The sequence below is a fragment of the Scomber japonicus genome, chromosome 14 (assembly GCF_027409825.1).
Source record: "Scomber japonicus isolate fScoJap1 chromosome 14, fScoJap1.pri, whole genome shotgun sequence".
NCBI lineage: Eukaryota > Metazoa > Chordata > Actinopteri > Scombriformes > Scombridae > Scomber > Scomber japonicus.
Genome location: NC_070591.1, coordinates 18,530,754 through 18,551,947, shown reverse-complemented (window position 1 = coordinate 18,551,947; position 21,194 = coordinate 18,530,754). Strand labels below are relative to the sequence as shown.

The 21,194-nt window shown below is 40.3% G+C and overlaps 2 protein-coding genes across 2 annotated transcripts in view; one reads left to right on the top strand and one right to left on the bottom strand.

Annotated features, from left to right (window-relative positions):
- The window catches only part of hpse2 (heparanase 2), a 51,121-nt gene extending 50,376 nt beyond the window's left edge, over positions 1 to 745 (bottom strand). The window contains exon 1 of the mRNA XM_053332963.1: positions 465 to 745. Within this exon, the coding sequence (XP_053188938.1) occupies positions 465 to 745 (281 nt within the window). The remainder of the gene's footprint in view (positions 1 to 464) is intronic.
- A 6,889-nt stretch (positions 746 to 7,634) lies between these two features.
- LOC128372643 (metal transporter CNNM1) lies at positions 7,635 to 20,118 on the top strand. The gene is made up of 10 exons (XM_053332755.1): positions 7,635 to 9,105; positions 12,954 to 13,097; positions 14,198 to 14,338; positions 14,506 to 14,675; positions 14,968 to 15,067; positions 16,311 to 16,456; positions 16,925 to 17,168; positions 18,768 to 18,872; positions 19,474 to 19,575; positions 20,002 to 20,118. Exons 1-10 carry the CDS (start codon positions 7,635 to 7,637, stop codon positions 20,079 to 20,081), a joined length of 2,703 nt encoding a protein of 900 aa, XP_053188730.1. The 3' UTR covers positions 20,082 to 20,118.
- Positions 20,119 to 21,194: the final 1,076 nt, after the last annotated feature.

Below are 21,194 nucleotides of genomic sequence, written 5' to 3'. Positions count from 1 at the left end.
ACAGTCCGTTTACACTGCAGAAGTTCACTCTGCATTTAAAAAAATATCCAAACGTTGCTGGTATTGGACCCTAGTGAAATTTGATTTGTATTATTTAGTGTAAACCTCAAAACTAGAGTTAATAATGGACTTTTTGCCTTGAGCATGTTGGTAAAGGTCACACATTTGTCCTACTGTTATTCGGCACACTTTATAAAAGCAGTATGAACGTGAACGCTTTTCAGCAATCGTTCATTCTCACTGTTGCCTTATTAAATTATCTTCTATCTATATATTAACAGTTTGGGATTTTGCCAGTCTCGAACAAACCCCTTTATTGGTGACCATTCAGTGCTATGAGTGGGGAAGAAGCATACTGGCTCTTTCCATGTCAATTCAGACAACGTGGCTGCGTGCGTAATTAATAAAAGAACCACCGAAAACTACTAGAGGTATTGTTGGGAAGCAGGAAGGCTCATTGGTACCTCAGAAAGTCCAACCACCCGTCTTTGATGATCGAGGGGTCCAGCTGCAAAGAGAGGAAGTTGTCGTTGAGGACTCTGATCGGACTGCGGGTGTTGACGTCCAGGAGAATCAGCGTCCTCTCCATGAAGCCCGGTCGCTTCCCACCGGCTGCAGGTCTCTGGTATGTAGAAGAGGAAGAAGAGGAGTAGGAGGAAGAGAGCACTGACTGCACAACCAAAGTAGCCAAAGATGCCAACCACAAGGAGGACCATGGGAATACGCGTGCTGAGGTTTTGGGCATCTTCTTGGTGTGGAGAGCAGGAGGATCAGTGCGCGTAACGAGGCTTAAAGGTGAAAAGAAAAAAACAACAACAACTAAATAAACTCTGCTGCGGCGGAGTTCGATGGTGGTTCTTTACCTCGGTCTCATCGATCTGGATCTGTCTTCCTGTCTAGTTGTCTCACCCCTCAGCCCCCCGCCCCTCTGAGTATTTTTGGGGAGCTGCACACAAGAGCGCACGCCCCGAGCCAGCCTTCCCGGTTGTGAGAGCCAGAAGCTGGGAGGAGGAGAGGATGCAGCACCGCCCCTCTAAGGTTCTCTGAGGTATGAGTGCAAACTGCTCAAAAGTAGTTATCTCAGCATATGGCGAACAGTTTAGTCATAAGAGGTGAGTGCTTCTAAATACTGATGGCGATGCCCTATGGTCATATCAACATTATTTTTTCTTTAATCACTGTGAAATATGCAATAATCGAAATACAATTCTATAGAAAGCCAGACTCAAACTTTTAAAAGCACTCCGTATAAACTGCTAATCAATTATATGTTATTAGGTTGTTTCTTTCTTTCTTGAGTATAATGATTAAGACATGCTGACTGACGCACCGTAGACTCCCTTTGTAAACTTACGCAGACTTCGGCTTTCCCATCGTGTATTTATTGTTGATGAAACAAACTGACATGCACATCATACTAAAAAGGACAACTTACTGAAGGTCGCCACTTGCCTGTTTTAAGACTTCATCGCTGCTCACGTTGTAAATTAAATGTTCTAACAGAAAAGTCATGTTGCTGTATAGGCCTGTAACAACCTTCAGGCTGCACACTTCAAGAGAACAAAACAAGGCCTGCTTCTCTAACAAGAGATAACATATTCTCAAGATGATTTTTCTGGATACTGTACAGGCTCAAGTCGCTTTGACAAATAACTGATTGATTACACATTTTATAAGACCTCCTGCATATGGAGATGACAACATTAACATGTTGGCCACTTTTACAAAAACATTTAAACTCAATTTGGAATTTGAGTTCCTACATATGGAACTCACCTATAAAGTCTTTATATGACTTTTCTCTGCAGATGTTCTCGGGCCATTGTTTAGCCAGACACACACAACACAGTGCAGACCATTGTGATTTCGCCAGGGCGCAGCGCGCCAGGGTCTCCTCGGGCGGCCGGTGTAGAGAGAAGTGGTCGTTTAAGGTCACTGACGTCCCACAGATGAGCAGCCAACTACATAAGAAACAATGAACAGAGTAGAGCACAGTATAATCTTACATATATAAATAAATATATATATAACGGCGTGCAACACCTTCTCACGAATGCATTAAACCGCAACACAAAATGATCGGTGGTGTTAGTGTTTCAAGTTTTACGCACGAAAGTTCCCCATAAAATTGTTTAAAACATCTCAGAGGATTTGTTTAGTAATGACGCATCTGTACAAAATATTCTGTTAACTCTTCAACTTGACGTGAAAAGGCGAATAGTTGTAGTAAGGCCACACCTGAGTTCCAGATAGACTATAAACACTGTGCTACAAAGATGAAACTTGTTTGTATCATCGTTTTGCTTGACCCAGCTCTGTGTTTGAGATGTTTTCTTCCTTCTCCGTACAGGCAGAAATCCACATAGCAGCTCAGAAAACTAAGAGTTGACTACTTCATGTAGATTCCTGTTGTGATTCCGGCTCAGCTACATTTCATAGTCAACATGTGGTTTCAATGTAACCACAGTTTTTGTTTTCAATAGAAATATTATATATTATTTATACATATTTTAGATATATTACCAGTTCTTGAATGAGCTCTTAAATATGAAACTATGCTATGAGACATTTAGCTTGTCACTGATAGGTTTGAGGATGTTTTTTCTGAGGAGAGTCAAAAGAAACTTTACTCTAACGAAACATCGATGTAATTGTATAATATTTCAAAAGGAAATTACATGTATGTCTATGCAATTATGGTGATAGTGTTCTCACAGCATTTCAATCTCTTACTGAAACTCGGCCTTTATTCATTTCCTTTAAGGTTTTGCTGTGAAAGTTGCACCGTTTATTATAAGGATGACCTCTTTTAGTAATCGACAGTCCTGCTGGAAATGTTGAGAGGACAGTTTGTAAATGTCTACACTAACGAAGAATATTTTAGTTCGGTAAAGCTAGAAATATGTAAACGTTGATAAAACACAAACGACGCCTGTTCACTACAGTAGAAAGGTAGACAACGAGTTACAACCTAATTTTCACCAGAACGACCCGAGCTGGACAAATAACGTTGGTCTCAATGTACGGCCGACTGAGAGGAGTATGCAGGGACCGTCTAAAAAGTGCGACACCGAAAAGACAAAAATATTCAATAACATCACTCATTCAGTGCAGGTTCCCCATCAGTGCTGGTCATTGTTAACATGCACCAGCTGTCAGCATTGAACTGAATCATGGATATGAATGTAATGCACTTTTTTCTTTTCTTTTTTTGTTTGTCTCTTGGGATTTATGTGTTTTTATGATCTTTTAAAGGAATTTTATTTTTATTTATCTTTTCTGTTGTTGTTGCACTTCTGTGGGCTCGGAGGAACAGCATTACATTTATTTATGTATAATTAGAAAACAGGCTTTAACATTATTTTAAGAGTTTAATTATGAAAGAATTTCACTCTTGTACAGTATAGTATAAGTTATTGAATCATTTTCCACCCAAAAACTTTCCCAAAATTATGCAAAAGAACATTTTTTCAGACTTTCTTTCCAAACCGCTCATTTCACTCCTAGGGCAGTTCTATATACTATGGAACTCTTATAGCATCTGAAATTGACGCCATGAGACCGATGACGTCTATATAAGGTGATAACTGTCCTTATTCAGAGGTGGTGGGTGACTTTGCTGCAGGAGACCAGTGTTTGCTTCCCACTTCCAACCACATTCCAAGTGATCATTTTAACCCAAACCATGACCTTTCCCTAAAACTAACCAAGTGGTTTTTAATGCCTAAACCACACAAGACCTTAACTACAGCATTGATACACTATAATTATGTTTTAACAGTGATTTGTAACAGTTGGCTCAGGCACGAAACGTACTTCCAATTAAGGGCGCACTCACACTAGGCAATCGTACATTTGCACCCTAAAGTCTGGATTATTTGGCTAGTGTGAGTGCAAGTGTATGGTACACTTCCATGTCACTGCAGGCTTGGAAGAGGTGTGCTTGAGCACGGTACACTTGGTCACGCATGCGCACTAGGGATTAATATTTTTCCCGAAAATAAGACATTTTAAGTCCAGTGAAAAGAAGCCAATTTTCCAGGGAATCCCAGGAAATCAACAATTTTTAAAAGGCAACACTAGCTGAGCCCTGGTCATTTCAAGCAACACTAAATGCAATGGTGAGACATTATGCATACATGGGTTCCCAATCTGACCATTTTTTGTGTATTATTTTATCATTATTAAGGCAAAAGAACTCAATTTATGTCCATCGACATTATAATGAATAGGGTATAGGCTTAATATTAGTTTACATCCAGAGTGCTGCGTGGACTTCATTACATCTGCTGCACCACTGCTACCACAATTATGAAATGCTAAGTCTATTGTCTATGACTGTGACCCTCATAAAACTAAGTAATATTTTACAAATCTGCATTATATAAACTAACGAAATTCGTTAAAGTAAGTCATTAAACTAAGTCTTACTTTTACATGGGCGTAAAGAGTACGTCTGCTTTTACTAGTCTTTTTTACACAAGCATAGTACTGCATACTACACAGGCATGACTCAGAAGAACATGCTTGCACTTTTTAATCATAGTGCGTTGTGTTAATTGATCGGCTGTGTAGTGTTTTACCGGTGCACAGCACGTGAACACACACCTGTGCATGTTTTATGAGAGTAAACTGTCTATATGTTTTTGCGCAACGCATGTGTCGGAGGCAACCGTGCTTGAGTGCCAGCCAGTGGGTTAGAGGGGAGGGGGGACATTTGTGCTTCAGCGTGGTACGGAGAAACTGGCCCTAGTGTGAGTGCGCCCTTGAAGAATGTCATGGATTACCATGACACAGATGGGAGTGAATTGAAAGTCCAGTGCACCTCATACAGACACTAAATGATGCCTCATCATCCTAAGATCCTACAAAGCATCAACAGGTTAAGTGTTAAGTCATTTTGGTGACACAACACTGCAACTACAAGAGTGAAGCTATTTAATATTTTTACACACATACACACACACACACACACACACACACACACACACACACACACACACACAGAGAGAGAGAGAGAGAGAGAGAGAGAGAGAGAGAGAGAGAGAGAGAGAGAGAGAGAGAGAGAGAGAGAGAGAGAGAGAGAGAGAGAGAGAGAGATAGAGAGAGAAAGAGAGAGAGAGAGAGAGATACACAGAGAGAGAGAGAAAGAGACAGAGAGAGAGACAGACACAGACACTGTTGTATCTAGTTTCGGTGTTGCACTTTTTAGACGGTCCCTGCATACTGGTCTCCCAGTTAACTGCACATAAAGACTGATGTTCTTTGTCCAGCTCAGAGTACACTCGTCTGGGTGAAAATTAGGTTGTAGCTTGTTGTACTGCGGTAGTAAGGATGCTGTTGTGGATGAAATCATGAATTAGACTTATTGATCGGGGAAGCTCAAATATGTCAATATATTACCGAACTGAATATTTTAATTGCTTGCATACAAAATGTTTTCCAATAATTACTTCTTAAAAATTTAACTGTAGCTTAAAAGATTGTTTTACTTCACTGGCATTTTTAAAAACTACAAAAATAATCAATTTATCGAAAATCTTCTTTTAACCTTTCAGTGAGAAAACATAATCAGTTACTAAATCCAAATAAACTTAATAAACTAGTTTTTCTTAAAAGCACGATGAGGCATTCTTTTTAATTAGCAGGTTCATTTGAGAGTAGAACCACTAACTGTTGAATTTATATGTGAACTTTTGAGCTATTTGCCTTTACGTAACATTCAAGGATATTTAGTTTAAGAAAAGATGACCGTTACAATTTCAGTAGGCCTCCCTGCGCATAGTTTTTTATGTCCGATTATTATATAATATATGTCCCGTAATAATTACAGGCCAACAACGGGAACAGATTCTGATTGTGCCAATGAATTGGCTCATACACAGATGATGAACTCAAGCTGAGAATAATATATGATTAATTTCAGAAGTTACCTACCTGGTTATAGAAATTAAAATCCTGAGAAGGTTTTTAAAAGAAACTCCCTAAGCAGAAAGAAGTTTGACCAAACATGTAGAAATGTTCTGCAGGACGTCGTGGAGCGGAGTGACTTTTGTTAGGAAATCACTTTTTCTTTAAACAAGTTTTACGAAGTCATGAACCTATGTGTTTCTGTTAATATGATTATTATTACATCGACACAGTATTTGCCACCGAAAAAGTTCTTTTGTTGGCAGAAATAGTATCCTATTAAAATGCGAAATAAAGTGCAGATTTGATAAGAATTAAGTTTGATTCTCTGCCGGGATTTTAAAAAAGATGGATTTCTTAAACATTTTAGACAATATTGACAAACAAGTTTATAAGGACATATTATATTTCGTCCGCAGTAAACTAAACTAAGACGTTAAAGCCCGATGAAAGCAAAGTGATGGAGGGGAATTCTTATATTATCTGCTAATAAAATGATAATAAAGAAAAAAGTGAAATTAAAGTAGATTAATCATGATTTCACTGGTGGTCCTCAGATAGTCTGGGAGTCAACATAGCATGTAACAGGCGTTTTTGTGCGTGCAAAGTACTTTTCTTCAAAGGTTGTGGTGGATGTGTGGCTGATGGAAAACAGAGTGTTGACGTGTTTAAGATTTGGCGAGTTGCTGTTCTCACCTTCTGTTAATTGTTGCCTCCTAAATCAGCAGGAAGGAAAGTTTCACTGTTTATTCAAGAGCAGTTGATCAGTTTACGGACATGCAATGAAAAAATAACGATTATAATCAATAGGCTATTAATTATCTTTATAAATGCTATACTATTTATAATTCGATTCCAGCCGACCTTAGTTGCATATCATCTCTTCCCTTGTTTCCTGACACTGCTGACTGTTGTCCAATAAAAGACAAAAATGCCAAAAACAATCTTAAAAACACCCTAAAACAGTTATTTTATTAAGGGATGCAAATTCTAGAAATAAAGCTGTTTTTTGTAGGCCTAGAGCACAGGGAAAAAAATCAAGCACGTTATCCTATCTATGGCTTTCCAAATATACTGTTCTTTTCAAAGGAGGGTGTACTGAAAAAGGTGATAATACTGCCATCTGGTGGAGACTTCAAAATAACAACGAGGACGCAATTTAGATGTCTAATATTTTACGACTCCCTAACTTGACACACACACACACAGACACACATTCTCTGAAGACTTTGTGCCCAGAACTCAACAAAATCCAATTATACTTGAAGAGAACTTCCAAATAGCGCATGTATGTATTTTTGTGTCAGTCGGTATTCTACAATTATCAAATATTATTTGATATTTGTAGAACACATGTCTAAAATGATGCCTAAGGTTATCTGCAGTTGGAAGTGTTGTATGATTGCGTGTGTATCACATTAACCATTCATGATTGGGCATTTCCTGCCATCTATTTTTAGAAAGTGGCAGAAAGCAAATAAGACAGGCCTACGTCACGGTGTGTCATGTATATTTAAGGACTCTGGTGCCCCCTCCTCTCTCTCTCTCTCTCTCTCTCTCTCTCTCTCTCTCTCTCTCTCTCTCTCTCTCACTCACTCACTCACTCTCTGAATTCCTGAAATTTTCTTTCATCCTAACATAGCTCACCCATTCTAGTCTTCATGGATATGGCCATCCAGCTGCTCCATCCATCCCATCCGCAAACCACGTGACCCAATTCTCCCATGCCCTTCAGTAGTTCATTCAGCATGATGGCTGCGGATGCTGCGGATGCTCTCTGCTGCATCCTGCATCCGCACCGGCTCTCTCTCATCTTTCTGACCGTCACCCTCTCCTCTCTGCCGGCCCCGACAGCAGCGCTGCTCGGCGTCCGGCCAGAGGACACACAGAGCGGAGAGTTGTCCGTGCAGGACGGCATACTTAGGGCGACCGAGGGGACCCGCTTCATGCTGAGGGTTTACTACTCCGTATCTCCAGCTACGGAGCATCCCAACAACCTGAACATCAGCGGCAGACCTGACGCCGCCCCCGCAGCCCCATGGATCGCGTTCATAGAGGAAACAGGAGGGGACAGCGGGGACACAGACAGGCGGCTTCGGTCCAGGGGGAATCCATGTGAAGAGGAGAATGCCCGGAGCTCTGACATCGAGCTGCTGGGCTCTTTCAAATCCACCTCAAGTCACAACTCAGTTTTGGTGGAGCTGCTTGCCAAAGACTTGCGCAGAGGAGAGGTGATCAAATACTACTCCATGTGCGCTTTTGATGGAGTGAAATGGGAGCATTTCAGCACCAGAGACTTCTGGTTGGCAGTTGTGGAGAGACCTCCAGAGGCAGATGTTTGGCTTCAAGCGGGGGTCTCTGTGCTGCTTTTGGGGTTGTCAGCACTCTGCAGCGGTCTGAACATCAGCATGCTGGCCCTTGACCCTGTGGAGCTCCGGGTCCTGCAGAACAGTGGCACAGACAAGGAACAGAAATATGCACGGAAAATTGAGTCTGTGCGTAAACATGGAAACTACATCCTTTGCACTGTAGTACTGGGCAATGTGCTTACTAATACATGCTTTGTGGTCTGGATGTGCCAGATTTTAGGGATGACTGCTCTGTCAACTGCCTCTTGTACTTTGGGGATATTCTTTATTGGCGAGATCTTACCTCACTCTGTGGCGTCCAGGCACAGTCTGGCCATCGCCTCCAAGACCCTCTGCGCGACCCGCCTCCTGATGCTGGTGTTTTTCCCTATCGCCTACCCAGTCTCCAAAATTTTAGACATCATGCTACACCAAGAGATCAGCAGCTTTTACACTAGGGAGAAGCTGGTGGCCATGCTGCGCGTCACAGACCCATACCACGACCTGGTCAAAGAGGAGCTCAACATTATCCAGGGAGCCCTGGAACTGAGGACCAAGACCGTGGAGGACGTGCTGACCCCACTGTCTGACTGCTACATGCTGTCCTCAGATGCCGTGCTGGATTTCTGCACCATGTCTGATGTGATGCAGAGTGGCTTCACTCGGATCCCGGTCTACGAGAACGAGAGATCCAACATCGTGGACATCCTGTTTGTCAAAGACTTGGCCTTTGTGGATCCTGACGACTGCACTCCACTGAAAACAATTACTCAGTTTTACAAGCATCCCATGCACTGCGTGTTCAATGACACCAAGCTGGATGTGATGTTGGAGGAATTTAAGAGAGGTAAATCCACTTTAAATCATGTCAGAGGTCAGCTCAAAAATATCCTGAAGGAGGGAGGTTTATCTTCTGTTTTTACATGTCCAGAACTTATAGTGACTTATAAGCAGCCCATATAAAGTCAGTATTGAGTGTATGGGCCCCATATGTTTTGGAGTCAACATCTTTTTCCTGCCACCTAGGGGTTAAATGGCCTTTGATGTGACTGTGGACTTAAAACCCAGTTTTCAGAGCAAAAGTCAGTGTATATATCAGTTCATTGGCTCACAGTGGGCCTGCCAGTAAAGCCCTTTGATCCCCAGAGCAGTGAGAGCCATATGTGAAATCTGATACAGTGTCACACAGTGAGTGTAGTTCAACCAGAGGTGAGAGGATACCAAGGACTAGAATGGAATTATTTAGAGTTAATGCTGTAAGAGTCATTTTCACATGACAGCTACTCCGTGAGCTTTATCTGCCTCTAAAATACCCCCTTGTTTCCTCTTTCTTTATTATGCCATGTGTATCATTGTCTTTACTGTAAAGCAATTTAGCAAGAGGCCTGCACTTTAATGGTTGTAGAGTCAATGAATATCAACCCTCTTTCTCTCTCTCTCTCTCACTCTCTCTCTGCCTCAGACATTCATTGTCTGATAATCATCTTTGCTGATTGCATTCACAGTATTACTGCACTCAGTCTCTCATACAGTGATAGCATCTGTTCACTACCGAGCAAAAGTGTGTCGCATCTCTCCGGGGACCCCATTCAGTCTTGACGATAACAATGAGTATGATTCTGAAGTGATGCTCTGTGGCGTACGACTCAAGCTGCTCCCCTAACAGCTTCACATGATAAAATGGAGACATATTAGACGCAGCTGTAATGTTATGTAAGAATTTCATTGACATTGGTTGTGGGGATTAAGATGTAAATCTGTTTCATTGACAAAAGGACCTCAATAGATGTCAGTTGGATGCAACGCTTGTTCAATGTGAAAGGAGACTGAGCAGTGACTTTGGGAGTGTCATAAATTAGATTTACACTTACCGCTAACAGGTCAAGAGGTCTACCGTTTCATCATGTTCAGGATTATAAAAGATGGCTTTGGTCTGTTACAAATGATCCATGAGCCCAGGACTGACTCTGTGTTTGTGTGTGTTTCCATATTCTGTGTGTGCACGATTTATAAATAAAGTGGAAAGGTGAAGTCATGCTTCACCTTTCGGCTGTTTGTGTGCACCTAATTGTCAGCCTGCCGTGACTTTGAAGCTTCTTTCACTCAGTAGGGCGTCGCCATCCAAGCCTGCAGAGCAACCATGAAAAATTCAGCTCCGACCTTTCACTTCCCCTTTCGCCTCCTTCCGACTTTGCTCTCATGGATTGAAAGTCTCCCACTGCTCAGGAAGCCTGGAAGGAAGCTGTGAGGATGTCTTTTTGAGATGGGTGATGAGCATGAGGGGGCCTGTGTCAGGGGAGGAGATGGAAATGTCGACAGCAATGTAATTTTTTTATTGTATATGCCAAGCCATGCTCTTTATGCAATGCAAACAGATGCTTTCAACAACAACATAGAATCTGCTTCAGTTATTTTTGATTTGTTGATTGATTGAGAAACTTCATCCTATAAAAGCAACTACTGTATAGTAAGCACATTACACATCATAGACGTTTTTGCTGTGTGCATGTATGTAAAACATTGTTTAAGAATTTCTTTTTTTTTTTAAAAAAGACTCCTGCAGAAATATAAACAATGCTTATTTCCTTCTTCATAGTGCTATATGGATGTAATATTTGCAGATAACACAAAAGGAATCATTCACATAATGTACAGTCATATGAAAGCATATGCATAATTTAAAACAATGTATAGTTGAAATATAGACTGGAGGACCCTGGGAATCTGGCAGAGCAGAAACATTTGCAAAAGGGACATCCATGTTAGACCTAGTTTTGCCACGGGCATGTGAGTCTGCGTGTGTGAGTCTGGTGAGTGTGTGTGTGTGTAGTTCCGCAAGTTCTATTATGTAACATACAAATGATGTAATGCAGTGCCCAGGCACATCAGCAGCTGAGGGCAAATCCACCACTGACTCACCTGAGCTCTTCAGACAAGCTGACCTGATCACTGAGCACCAGCTCGTCATCTAAGCACAATCTCCCACATGCAGCCAGAGTTGAATGTTTAGAGATGGCTGCCTGTCAGTCAGTCTGCATTTTTTTTGTTCCCGGTAGATTAAATAAAGCATTTGATCCATTTTATCCCCTAGCAGTGATCCCCTAAATCGTCCCATCGTGTGTGAGCCACTGACTGTTCGAAGTCAGTTCATCAGGAATTTGGTTAGATAACTTGTTTGGTCACCAAATTTACTTGCTTGTTGACGTAAGCAGAACCATGGCAGTGATGGAATGCAATAGTATTTTTTTAAATACATCATTATGGTCATTTTCCTGTTCTTCTCTTCTTGCAATGCTCGAGTTGGGTGGCGGTGTTCTTGTGACTTCTTGTCACATCTGCTTTATTGACTTTCTCCAGAGATGTTGTTGGCGAGCTGTGTCATTGTATCTTGCAGGTTTGTCATGTTCAGCCAAACTGAGTGGGCGCGCTGTGTATGCCCACAGATGTGTAAAGTGTTGATGTGTTGGTGTGTGTGAATATACAGTATATGTGCAGTAGGTGATTTGTTAATTTTTAACAGGGGGGGATGGATTATCATATTGGCCTAGCCTAATCCTTGATATTATAATTGCGATTATAATTCTGATTTAATAGAACTGCTATTAGGTTAAATACATATTTTTGTAGGCCTATTCTTTTACTGGATGTGTACATTTAGCATTTTAATGATTAATTAACACACTGTAGTAAACTGTAGAAGATGAGCTTGGCGTGGTGTGGTCAGCCACATTACCTGCTCCACTCCCAGATTACACCAAATATCTATAGAAGAAATGATATCTTCAGTCATGTCTCCCCTAAAATAATTTGTTAAAGAGGTCGCTTGGTCTGAGGGTGTATTTTCAGTCAGTATTACATTAGCTATGAATCAATTTTATTATATTTTCCAGTTCCTATACTTAATAGATTTTCTCAGTTTGCTTCCACAGCTAAGAGAGATTGTCCAAAACATCATGTTGTTATTTTGTCACTTTGATCATGAAGATGACACTACTCCATAGAGTATATAGGCTACAATATATTAAAGAATTAAGAATATTCAGTTTATAGTTTTGAGAATATTGTAAATCCAAGATGAGGGAAAAAGGCACAATTAAAAATCCAACATATTCAGCTAAACACTCCCTCTGCCCCTGCACTATCTTTGTGACTAGGGCATGGATGGGGGGATGGCAGGTTAAGAAGGGGGGATGTATTTTGGTCATTTTGCTAAAAAAAAAAGAGGGTGAGCATCCCTCCTCAAATTGCTTACTTTATATGTGTGTTTAAACAGAGGTGGCAGCCACATGGGCGGTTTAGTCAGCAGATGCAGGCATCCCCAGACTGATTGCATAATCGTAGTGTTTATATAAGGACCAAGTCTTCCAAACTGTCAAAGTGTCTCCAAACTAATGCCCCAATGCTCACTTGTTTCAGTCACACATACACACAAGCGGGCAGTCCTGACATTGAAATAATATGTGGTGAATATGTGTGAATGTGAATATGTGTAGAAGAATATACATGTGGATCTGTGTAATTGTGGTCACTCAGCTCCAGTTGGTATATTAATGCTGATTTTTCTTCTTGAGTGCACAGATCCAGTTGGAGGCTGTTGACTTGTGTTATTTTTATCTGGTGACGTTGCCTCTGAACTCATTGTATGTCCAGATTAGAGCACTCACATTTATAATCTTTCTTTTCTGATGAGTGCAGGTAAGTCCCACTTGGCTGTGGTGCAGAGAGTGAACAGTGAGGGGGAGGGAGACCCATTCTATGAGGTGTTGGGCATCGTCACCCTGGAGGACGTCATAGAGGAGATCATCAAATCCGAGATTGTGGATGAGACAGATCTGTATAGTACGTATGACAAATAAATACAATGATTATGAACGTCTGAATTTTCAAAGTCTGTGTTACATTAGCTGTGAATCAATTTTATTATGTTTCCAGCTCCCAACTTCTCAGTTTACTTGCATCTGAGAGATTGAAAACATCACAAGAAAAAAATGTTCAATTCAGTGTATATTCACATACATGGAAATATTTAGGGTTGCTAACAACTGGATTTTAGCGACAACAGTATGTCTTAATACCCTTTCTCCCTTCACCTCCTCTCCTGTTTTTAATTAAACTATTGATCCCGCATTATCTCCCCTGTTGTTCCTAGCTCCTTGCTGATGCATAATTAAATAATGTGAGTCTCACAGATAATCACCATAATCCGCTCATCTTTAATTGGCTGGAAAAGCTCTCCACAGAGTGGAATCCAAATGCCAAACTCATTTTGTTTTATATTGAATTTGGTCTCTTCACTCACTTCCCTTTACTATTTACAACTTTTTATTGTACATTTCCTAAACAAATTCCCAGCAGCCTGGAAGATTACATTTTGAAGCATGCTACAATTTTAATTACATGCAGAGTATATGGAGCAGTCTCTATCATGGGTGCACTTGCGTGGGTGTTCATACACGCTGGGTCTTTTTTGTGTGTCTGCACACGCAATTATGTGTGTGTATATAAATCACAGGGGAGCTAATCTCTCCAGACTCTGCACTGCAGGCTTGTACAGCACCAGCTGTTTCTGCTGCAGCTATGATGTATTTAAAGGAATAAAATAAGTTTAATACTCCTTGCATATGCAGAGGATAAGTCCATTCATCAATTAGATGTATGTTGACCTAGCACTGGATAATCTAAAGCAATCTGCAGCAAATTTACCATGTATGGTAGAGAAAGCGTGAATAGAAATCCATCTGTAGTATTTCTTAGCATGCAGTAAAAATGCATCAACTAATGAGGTTGGTGGAACCTCAGGGTAGTTGCTAAATTCTGGTAGTGTGCATAAGAATACTGTATTTATGTGGCATATCTAATCAGGGAAACCCAAGCTTTGCCTCACTCAGCTACTATCAGTGTATAAAAGTGATATGTGCGTTTTGTTTTTGTTTTTCCAGCTGATAATCGGACCAAAAGGCGAGTGTCCCACCATGAGAGGAAACAGCAGGATTTTTCCATATTCAAACTGGCAGAAAATGAGCTGAAGGTGAAGATTTCCCCCCAACTGTTACTCGCAACACATCGCTTCTTGGCTACAGGTAGAGCTGTATGTTTGCTTATCCCTGTGTCTATGTATGCCGTGTACATCTGTGCATGCAGGCAATGGCACAAAAAAATGAGGATGAGGAAATGCGACAGGGAATATAGTGTTCTTTCTTTGACTCTTGTTCTGGTGTGTTGTTGTCTTTGTGCATCTATCTCGCAGAGGTGGAACCATTCAGGCCGTGTCACCTGTCAGAGAAGATCTTGCTGCGTCTTATCAAACATCCCAGTGTTGTGCAGGAACTTAAATTCAATCCCAAGAACAAACACGCTCCTCAACATTACCTCTTCCAGAGAAACAAACCTGTTGACTACTTTGTCCTCATCCTGCAGGTGAATCCCAAACTCTGCTGCTACTTTATGATTTCAAATGTTAAGTTACATTAAAACTAGATGTTTTGTGAGAACAATACTGTATGGCAAAAAGAATGATAAAAAAGACTGTGGCAGATGAACCATGAGACCCAAGTGATAGTGATTTATGTGCTTTTAATTGTCATAATTACAGTGTTTTTCTGTTTCATTTTCTGTGTGTGAGGCCCCATTAGATGAGTAATCAATTCAGTGGTCACACTATCGTAGAGATCAGATCTTGTGCATGTAAATGGCTGTGCTGATGTTGCAGGGACGTGTGGAGGTAGAAATAGGAAAGGAGGCGCTTCGTTTTGAAAATGGAGCATTTTCCTACTATGGCATGCCAGCACTCATCCCACCCCTGCCTATCGGTAAGTACACACATGAGGAGATATAGATCTATATTTCTAGGGGACACACAGTGAGGTTAATGGTGGTGATGATGAGAACAGCAATAGTAATCATAAAACCAATGGTGTGCTGGTGGTGGAAGTGTTTTTTACTGACTAAACCCCACTCAGTGTCTGTGTAGTATTAGCCTGCAGGAGTGGCAGCAGCCGTGGGAAGTAAGTAATTAAAATAGGTGATTTCAGAGAATTTCCCAGTGGAGTGACATGACCTGCCCAGGATTATATGAAATCCAGCTAAAACCGTAGAGCAAGCAGAAAGGCTGTCTCTCTCCCTCCCTCTCTCTCTCTGCATCTGTCTTGAAGTGGTTGTGTGCATGTTTTGCATGTGTGGCGTTCATGCAGGGCAAGCTTAAAGCAATTTTGAAGACTACATTAAATATTTCTAAATTCCTGCTTTGGACATTATCAAATCCAGAATTTCTCTTAAACAGCTGCAGAAGTATCACATCTCAAAAAAGCTAGTGCAGTTTCTTTCTCTCCTTTTGTTTTTGTTTTTTCCTTTTTTACTCTTTCAGTGGTCATAATTGCTCTCTTATGGAGTTGACAAGAGCAGGACTTTCTGTCAGTTAAGTAGACCCCCAAAGCATGCAGGAGGAGGTAATCAGACAATTGGTGTTTCGATCCCTGGCTCCTCCAATCCGCATGTCAAAGTGTGCTCGGGCAAGACACTGAACCCCAAATTGCATGGCAGCCTCTATCATCAGTGTATCAATGTGTGTGTGAAAGGGTGAATGTTGAACTTGTATTATCAGAAGTGTAGAAAGGCACTATATAAATGCAGTTTATTAATAAACCATTGTATATTTGAGAATAGTCATGCAACTTGTATTGGATAGAACAGTTCCTGCCTTCAGTTTCAGTTTGGAGATAAAATACGTCATTACAAACAGTAACATTACACTCTACAAAAGACAAAAAGAGTGAACAATGTTTTTTGTGCACTCAAAGTCCCAAGAAGTACAAAATTAGTTTGCAATAATACACAAAAGAAGGTATAGCCGAAAAAACATCAATGCCAATGATTCCAATGTAATTCTCTGTGGCAAGCATAGAAACTGAAAAAATGAAATGAAAAGAGCATCTTGATATATTTTAGTGTGCAAACTCATTTTGTACCTGCTGATAATAACTGATTTCAACCCAACAGCAATAAATGTATGAATTGTGCTACTACACCTGTGTTTTCTTGTTCTTCTCTACACAGGTCACAGGTATAGTTCGAGAGGCAGTGGTCTGAACCAATCAGATTCATTGCTGAGTGGAGGCAGTATGGGTCAGCTCTCTACAGGAGGAGGAGTCTACTTGCCAGATTACTCAGTCCGACAGCTCACAGACCTGCAGATAATCAAGGTTACAAACAAAAATGCATGCACACAATGTAGAAAAATTATGAGCTAAATTAAGTACTATCATTTCCTGCATACTGAAGGAAAAGCTTTAGAGCACAAGCAAGCAACTGCAGTTTAAGCTTTCTCCATTTAATCTTAACAATTCCCCAAAACGCAAACTCTTCCTCTGCCACAGCATGCCTTTGATATGTCCTAATCCCTGATTCTGACAGAACACAGACATCCTGTCTCACGCTCTCCCCTCCATGCACCCTCTTTGCTTTAATCACTGGGGATAATTGAGCTCTATTTCAACCATGAATATTTTAGTCCTAAATGATGAATGTGCCCTCTCACTTCACCTCTCCTCCCCTTTCTCCAGTACAGTCCATGTTTCCTCCTATGCACATGCATCTGATATGTCAGCCATTTTTGAACAAAGATCCTACACTGATGGTAACACTTACTACATGTTGGACGCTCCCCTCAGATTACCAGGAACCACTACCAGAATGCTCTGACTGCCACAAGGATGGACAGCTCCCCTCAGACACCAGACCCGGTGGACCCTGATACTAAAGGGAGGCCTCCAGTCACAGAGGCCCGCTCACACAGCATCGCACTCCCCCTCACACACACACACACACGACTGGGACTAGCACGCCTCGCACACCTCCATCCCCACGGTGGCCTTTGCAACACCTCCCAGCTCAATGAAAGAAACCGTATTGTTCGTAAGTATTTGAAACCCATTATAATGTGTTGACTAAAATTGATTACTTAATTAATTTTGGTAGGTTCGTTTTAGTCTGTAACAATTGGTCAATCAATTGATTAGTCAATTAATGGAAAGTAATTGATAATGAATCATTTTAGTCCTTTATCAAATAAAGGTTCAGCATGTTCCAGCTTCTCAAATGGATGGATTTGCTGCTCCTTTTCTCTTTTATGTCACTGAAAGTAAAGGATTTTTTTTTTCTCTGGCAAATTGTGAAGGACAATTTCTCATTTTTCTCATAAATTATATAATAATTCATTTTAAAAAAAGAAAGGGTTTTGTAGGTTTTGTACCACCCTGAAAAATTACATCACCTTTATAAATAACATTTGGAGTGAGATTTTCAAGGTCTCTGAGACATTTTCAAAGAATGAAAATCTTATGAAAAGATGAAAAACTACCGGCAGCCTCAATCCAGTACATCACCGAATGCATGATCGAGTTCTGTGTGGCTGAATTTGAATTTTTTCACTCAATAGATTGGCAGAGGCTTCTTTTGAAAGAGGAAGAAAGAGAAGGTTCAAAGGATCAAACACACTGATCTGAGTGCTTTGTGGGTTGAGGACCAAAGCCTGTATGACAGGAGTGATACATGATTAATGTAAATGTTTTATACTCTGACGATATGGTAACTGGCAGGTGCAATGATGATAACTTCTATGAAACTCCTCCAGGACATTCATGCCAACACTGTGAATAACAGAATGAAAAATGCAGTGTGTGTAGTTATTCAAAAAAAATGGTTGAAATGGTAATGTAGCTACAGCCAAAATAATCCCCCATAGGTTGGTAGTGAAAGAGGAGCGGTTGTGTAAATAATAGCATAATAGAATAATAGAGATATCAATTGAAATAACAAAAAAAAACTCCAAACCAAATATTATGTTATCCTGACTGACAAGTGTGCATGTTTGAGTATAAAAAGCAAATATAGCATATATCACAAATTAGTTTTATTATTGTAATGTTAAAAATATATATATATACATATTCAATAGTATTTTAACTATATGTACAGAATCAGTAAAGATGAATCCAGTGAAGCCAAACACTTAAAGTGACTCACTCCTACATACACTCACAAACCTCATGCAAACATGGCATCAACCAATCTGTACTGGGTTCAAGGCTTAAAGGATTTCCCACATTCCATCTGTCTTGTTGTGTGCAATACGCCACCCAGTTTGTGAGTGTGTGTGTATGGTTCAATAAGAAAAATCAGTAGACAGATGGTTCTGTTGGTTGTCAGTTAAAGAGTGGTATCCAGTTATACCCCTCAGCTATGAGCCAGCAGGTTTTAAGTCTAATAAAAGCACCACTGATTTAATTATAATGTCCTCTCTCAGTTGTTTTTGCTCATTTTTAAATTGAAATTCTTCACCCACCATTGGTGACCACTGTAATATCTAACGTCATACTGTACATTTGAAAACTAGTGATTGATAAATAGCAAGTTCCCTACCTCCCTCTACAGGCAGAGATGCAAAGCAGCTGCTGTGTTGTGGCGACTTACAGTTGGTTTGGTGCTGATTAGTGTAATTATTTCTCTCTACAGGCAGTAAGTCTGATGGCCAGAGGAGTCCGAACGATACCGTGTTCCTCCGCATGGATGAGATTCCCTACATTCACGAGGACCGACCGGAAAGTTACGGAGAGAATGGTGAGTGTAGAGAAGAGAGCAAGTATACTCTCATACCAGTTAAAAAGTTTTTCATTCTAACTTTCTTTTTTAAAATTATTATTCTTAAAAGGCATGTTTTGTTCCATAATATTTGAATCAGTGCTTAAAATATTCAGAACCACATTGTCTGGCATGGTTCGAAAAATAATCCAAAGAAAATCAGTTTCCCAAACCAGAATAAAAAATATTAAGAATTTGGTGGTAAAAAAATACAAAGGTGCTTTGTATTCTTCTGAAGGGCAGTGAAATTTATGTGACAGAATTTCATGTGTAACATTTGAAAGAAGACAAACTCTACAAATGAAGAGATTAATTTAAAACAATTAAACACACCCTTGCACAATTTATACACTCAGGGCGTTGTCTGGTATGACCAGTAGCTTACGGTGGCTAATGTTACATCGATATGGATGTGTAACTGACATCACTCATTCTAACTCAAGTTGTATTATGGTGATGAGGTCTTTAAAACAACTGACAATCTTGGAAGATAAAATGTGACACATCTATTCTGCCTGTCATTTCTGCTGTGTTATCCTATCAATCTCACTCTCTCATTTCTTTTAACTTTGTCTTTCAGATGTGCCTACAGAGTCTCAGCCGTCCACCTCTCCCTTGATCAGTTCTCTGTCTCTATCCAGCTCTGAGGAAAACATTGGAAAGAAGCTATTGCGTAAATTGAGTGAGTGAGCCATTTGTCACAAGCATGGATGCGACAGCACACCCACACATAGCGTCAGATATGCCCAAACTTCAGGCATAGCAACAGTGCCAGATATAGCTTAGCAACAGGTGCATCCCTCACTGTTACCTACTCTTTCCTGTTGAGCAGATTCTCCAGATGCTACTTTCCTTGTTGGCTCGGATACAATATGACTCACTTATTTTTATTTAGTCATTTGAGTCAGTGGCTGTGCTGCTTAGTACAGCTGATAATCTTGCATTTGGCAAATATGAGGTACAATTCTAAATCTAATTGGGTTTTGTTCACTTGTTGGGATGAGAAAAGCAAGAGAAAGCCAATGCAGCCACAGTTTCAGTGTTTTTTTCCAGCAGGTACTTTATCCAGTAATTGCCTAAATCTCAGCATGTTCTCATCTGTTTCTAGGTAACAAGAGGAGGAAAAAGTCTCGGGATGGAGATAAGAGTTTGGAAGAAGGTTCAGAGCAGCCACCAGTGACAAGCTAGCACAGTGACACTGAAGAAGAGGGATGAAGCAGGGACCCTCTTCTTCTTTATCATTCACTAGTTTCCGCCACTAAACAACCCCCCCACCCGTCTTTGTAGACTCCCTCTATGCTCCAACAACTCTCACAAGAGACTGAGCCATCCTATCTGCTGTAGCCACCAGTAATTCTCAGGTCCCCACTGACACAGTCTGTCCCACCTCTGCCTGACTTCACACCCTTAGTGATTATTGATCATAAAAGGGACAGAACAAGAAACACTTGATTGGAAAAATCTAAACAGAGTATTGGATTTATCCAGCCTTACACTGGACTGCCTGGATCTCAGCAGGTTTTCATTACGTTTTGTAGAATATGGGCCAATTCATGTACATTACCTTTTTCTGGTATCCCTATCTATAATTTTAACATCCAAATCACCTGTTATAAGCCATAATGTGTCATTCAAGCAGCAGAATAGTTTACTAACAGACTACCTGTGCATTAGCCGCAATCACTATACCTAAACTCTGAGATCTGTCAATATGGAGGAAATCAGCAAAGTTCTTCTAATATCTGAGCCAGTTTTGACCTTTTCCTTAGTCAAAAACAAACAAGCCATTATTTATTATTTATTTGATATTATGAGGCAGTTTCCACATACTGAAAATGCTGTTTGCACAGGGGACTGTCACCATAAGAGTGCCACCTACTGCCGACACAACCCAACACACTAGCCACTGGCTAAAAAGAAAAAGTCACAAAACCACAGCACAACTTTTACACCAGAGTAAAAAAACACTATTGTATTTTTTTACAAAAGCCATAAATTATTCTCAGCATGAATGACTAATTGTACAAACAGGCCTCTATACAGTTAAGAGGGATTGCACAACTTTGAAAACACTTGAAATAACAACAATTTCATACCTAATTTTATATGAAAGTATCTGAATTACCAAATGTAATTTGAAGATAGCAATATTAATCATCTATACAAATGGCTTGAATTTATCACCAGGCAACCAAATACATGCACACTTTCAGTAAAGGCATCTGTCCTACATAAATGCATGTTTTGTACATGTCTTCCTGTTACAACATGTCCATGTCATCTTCACATGTCGCTGAATAG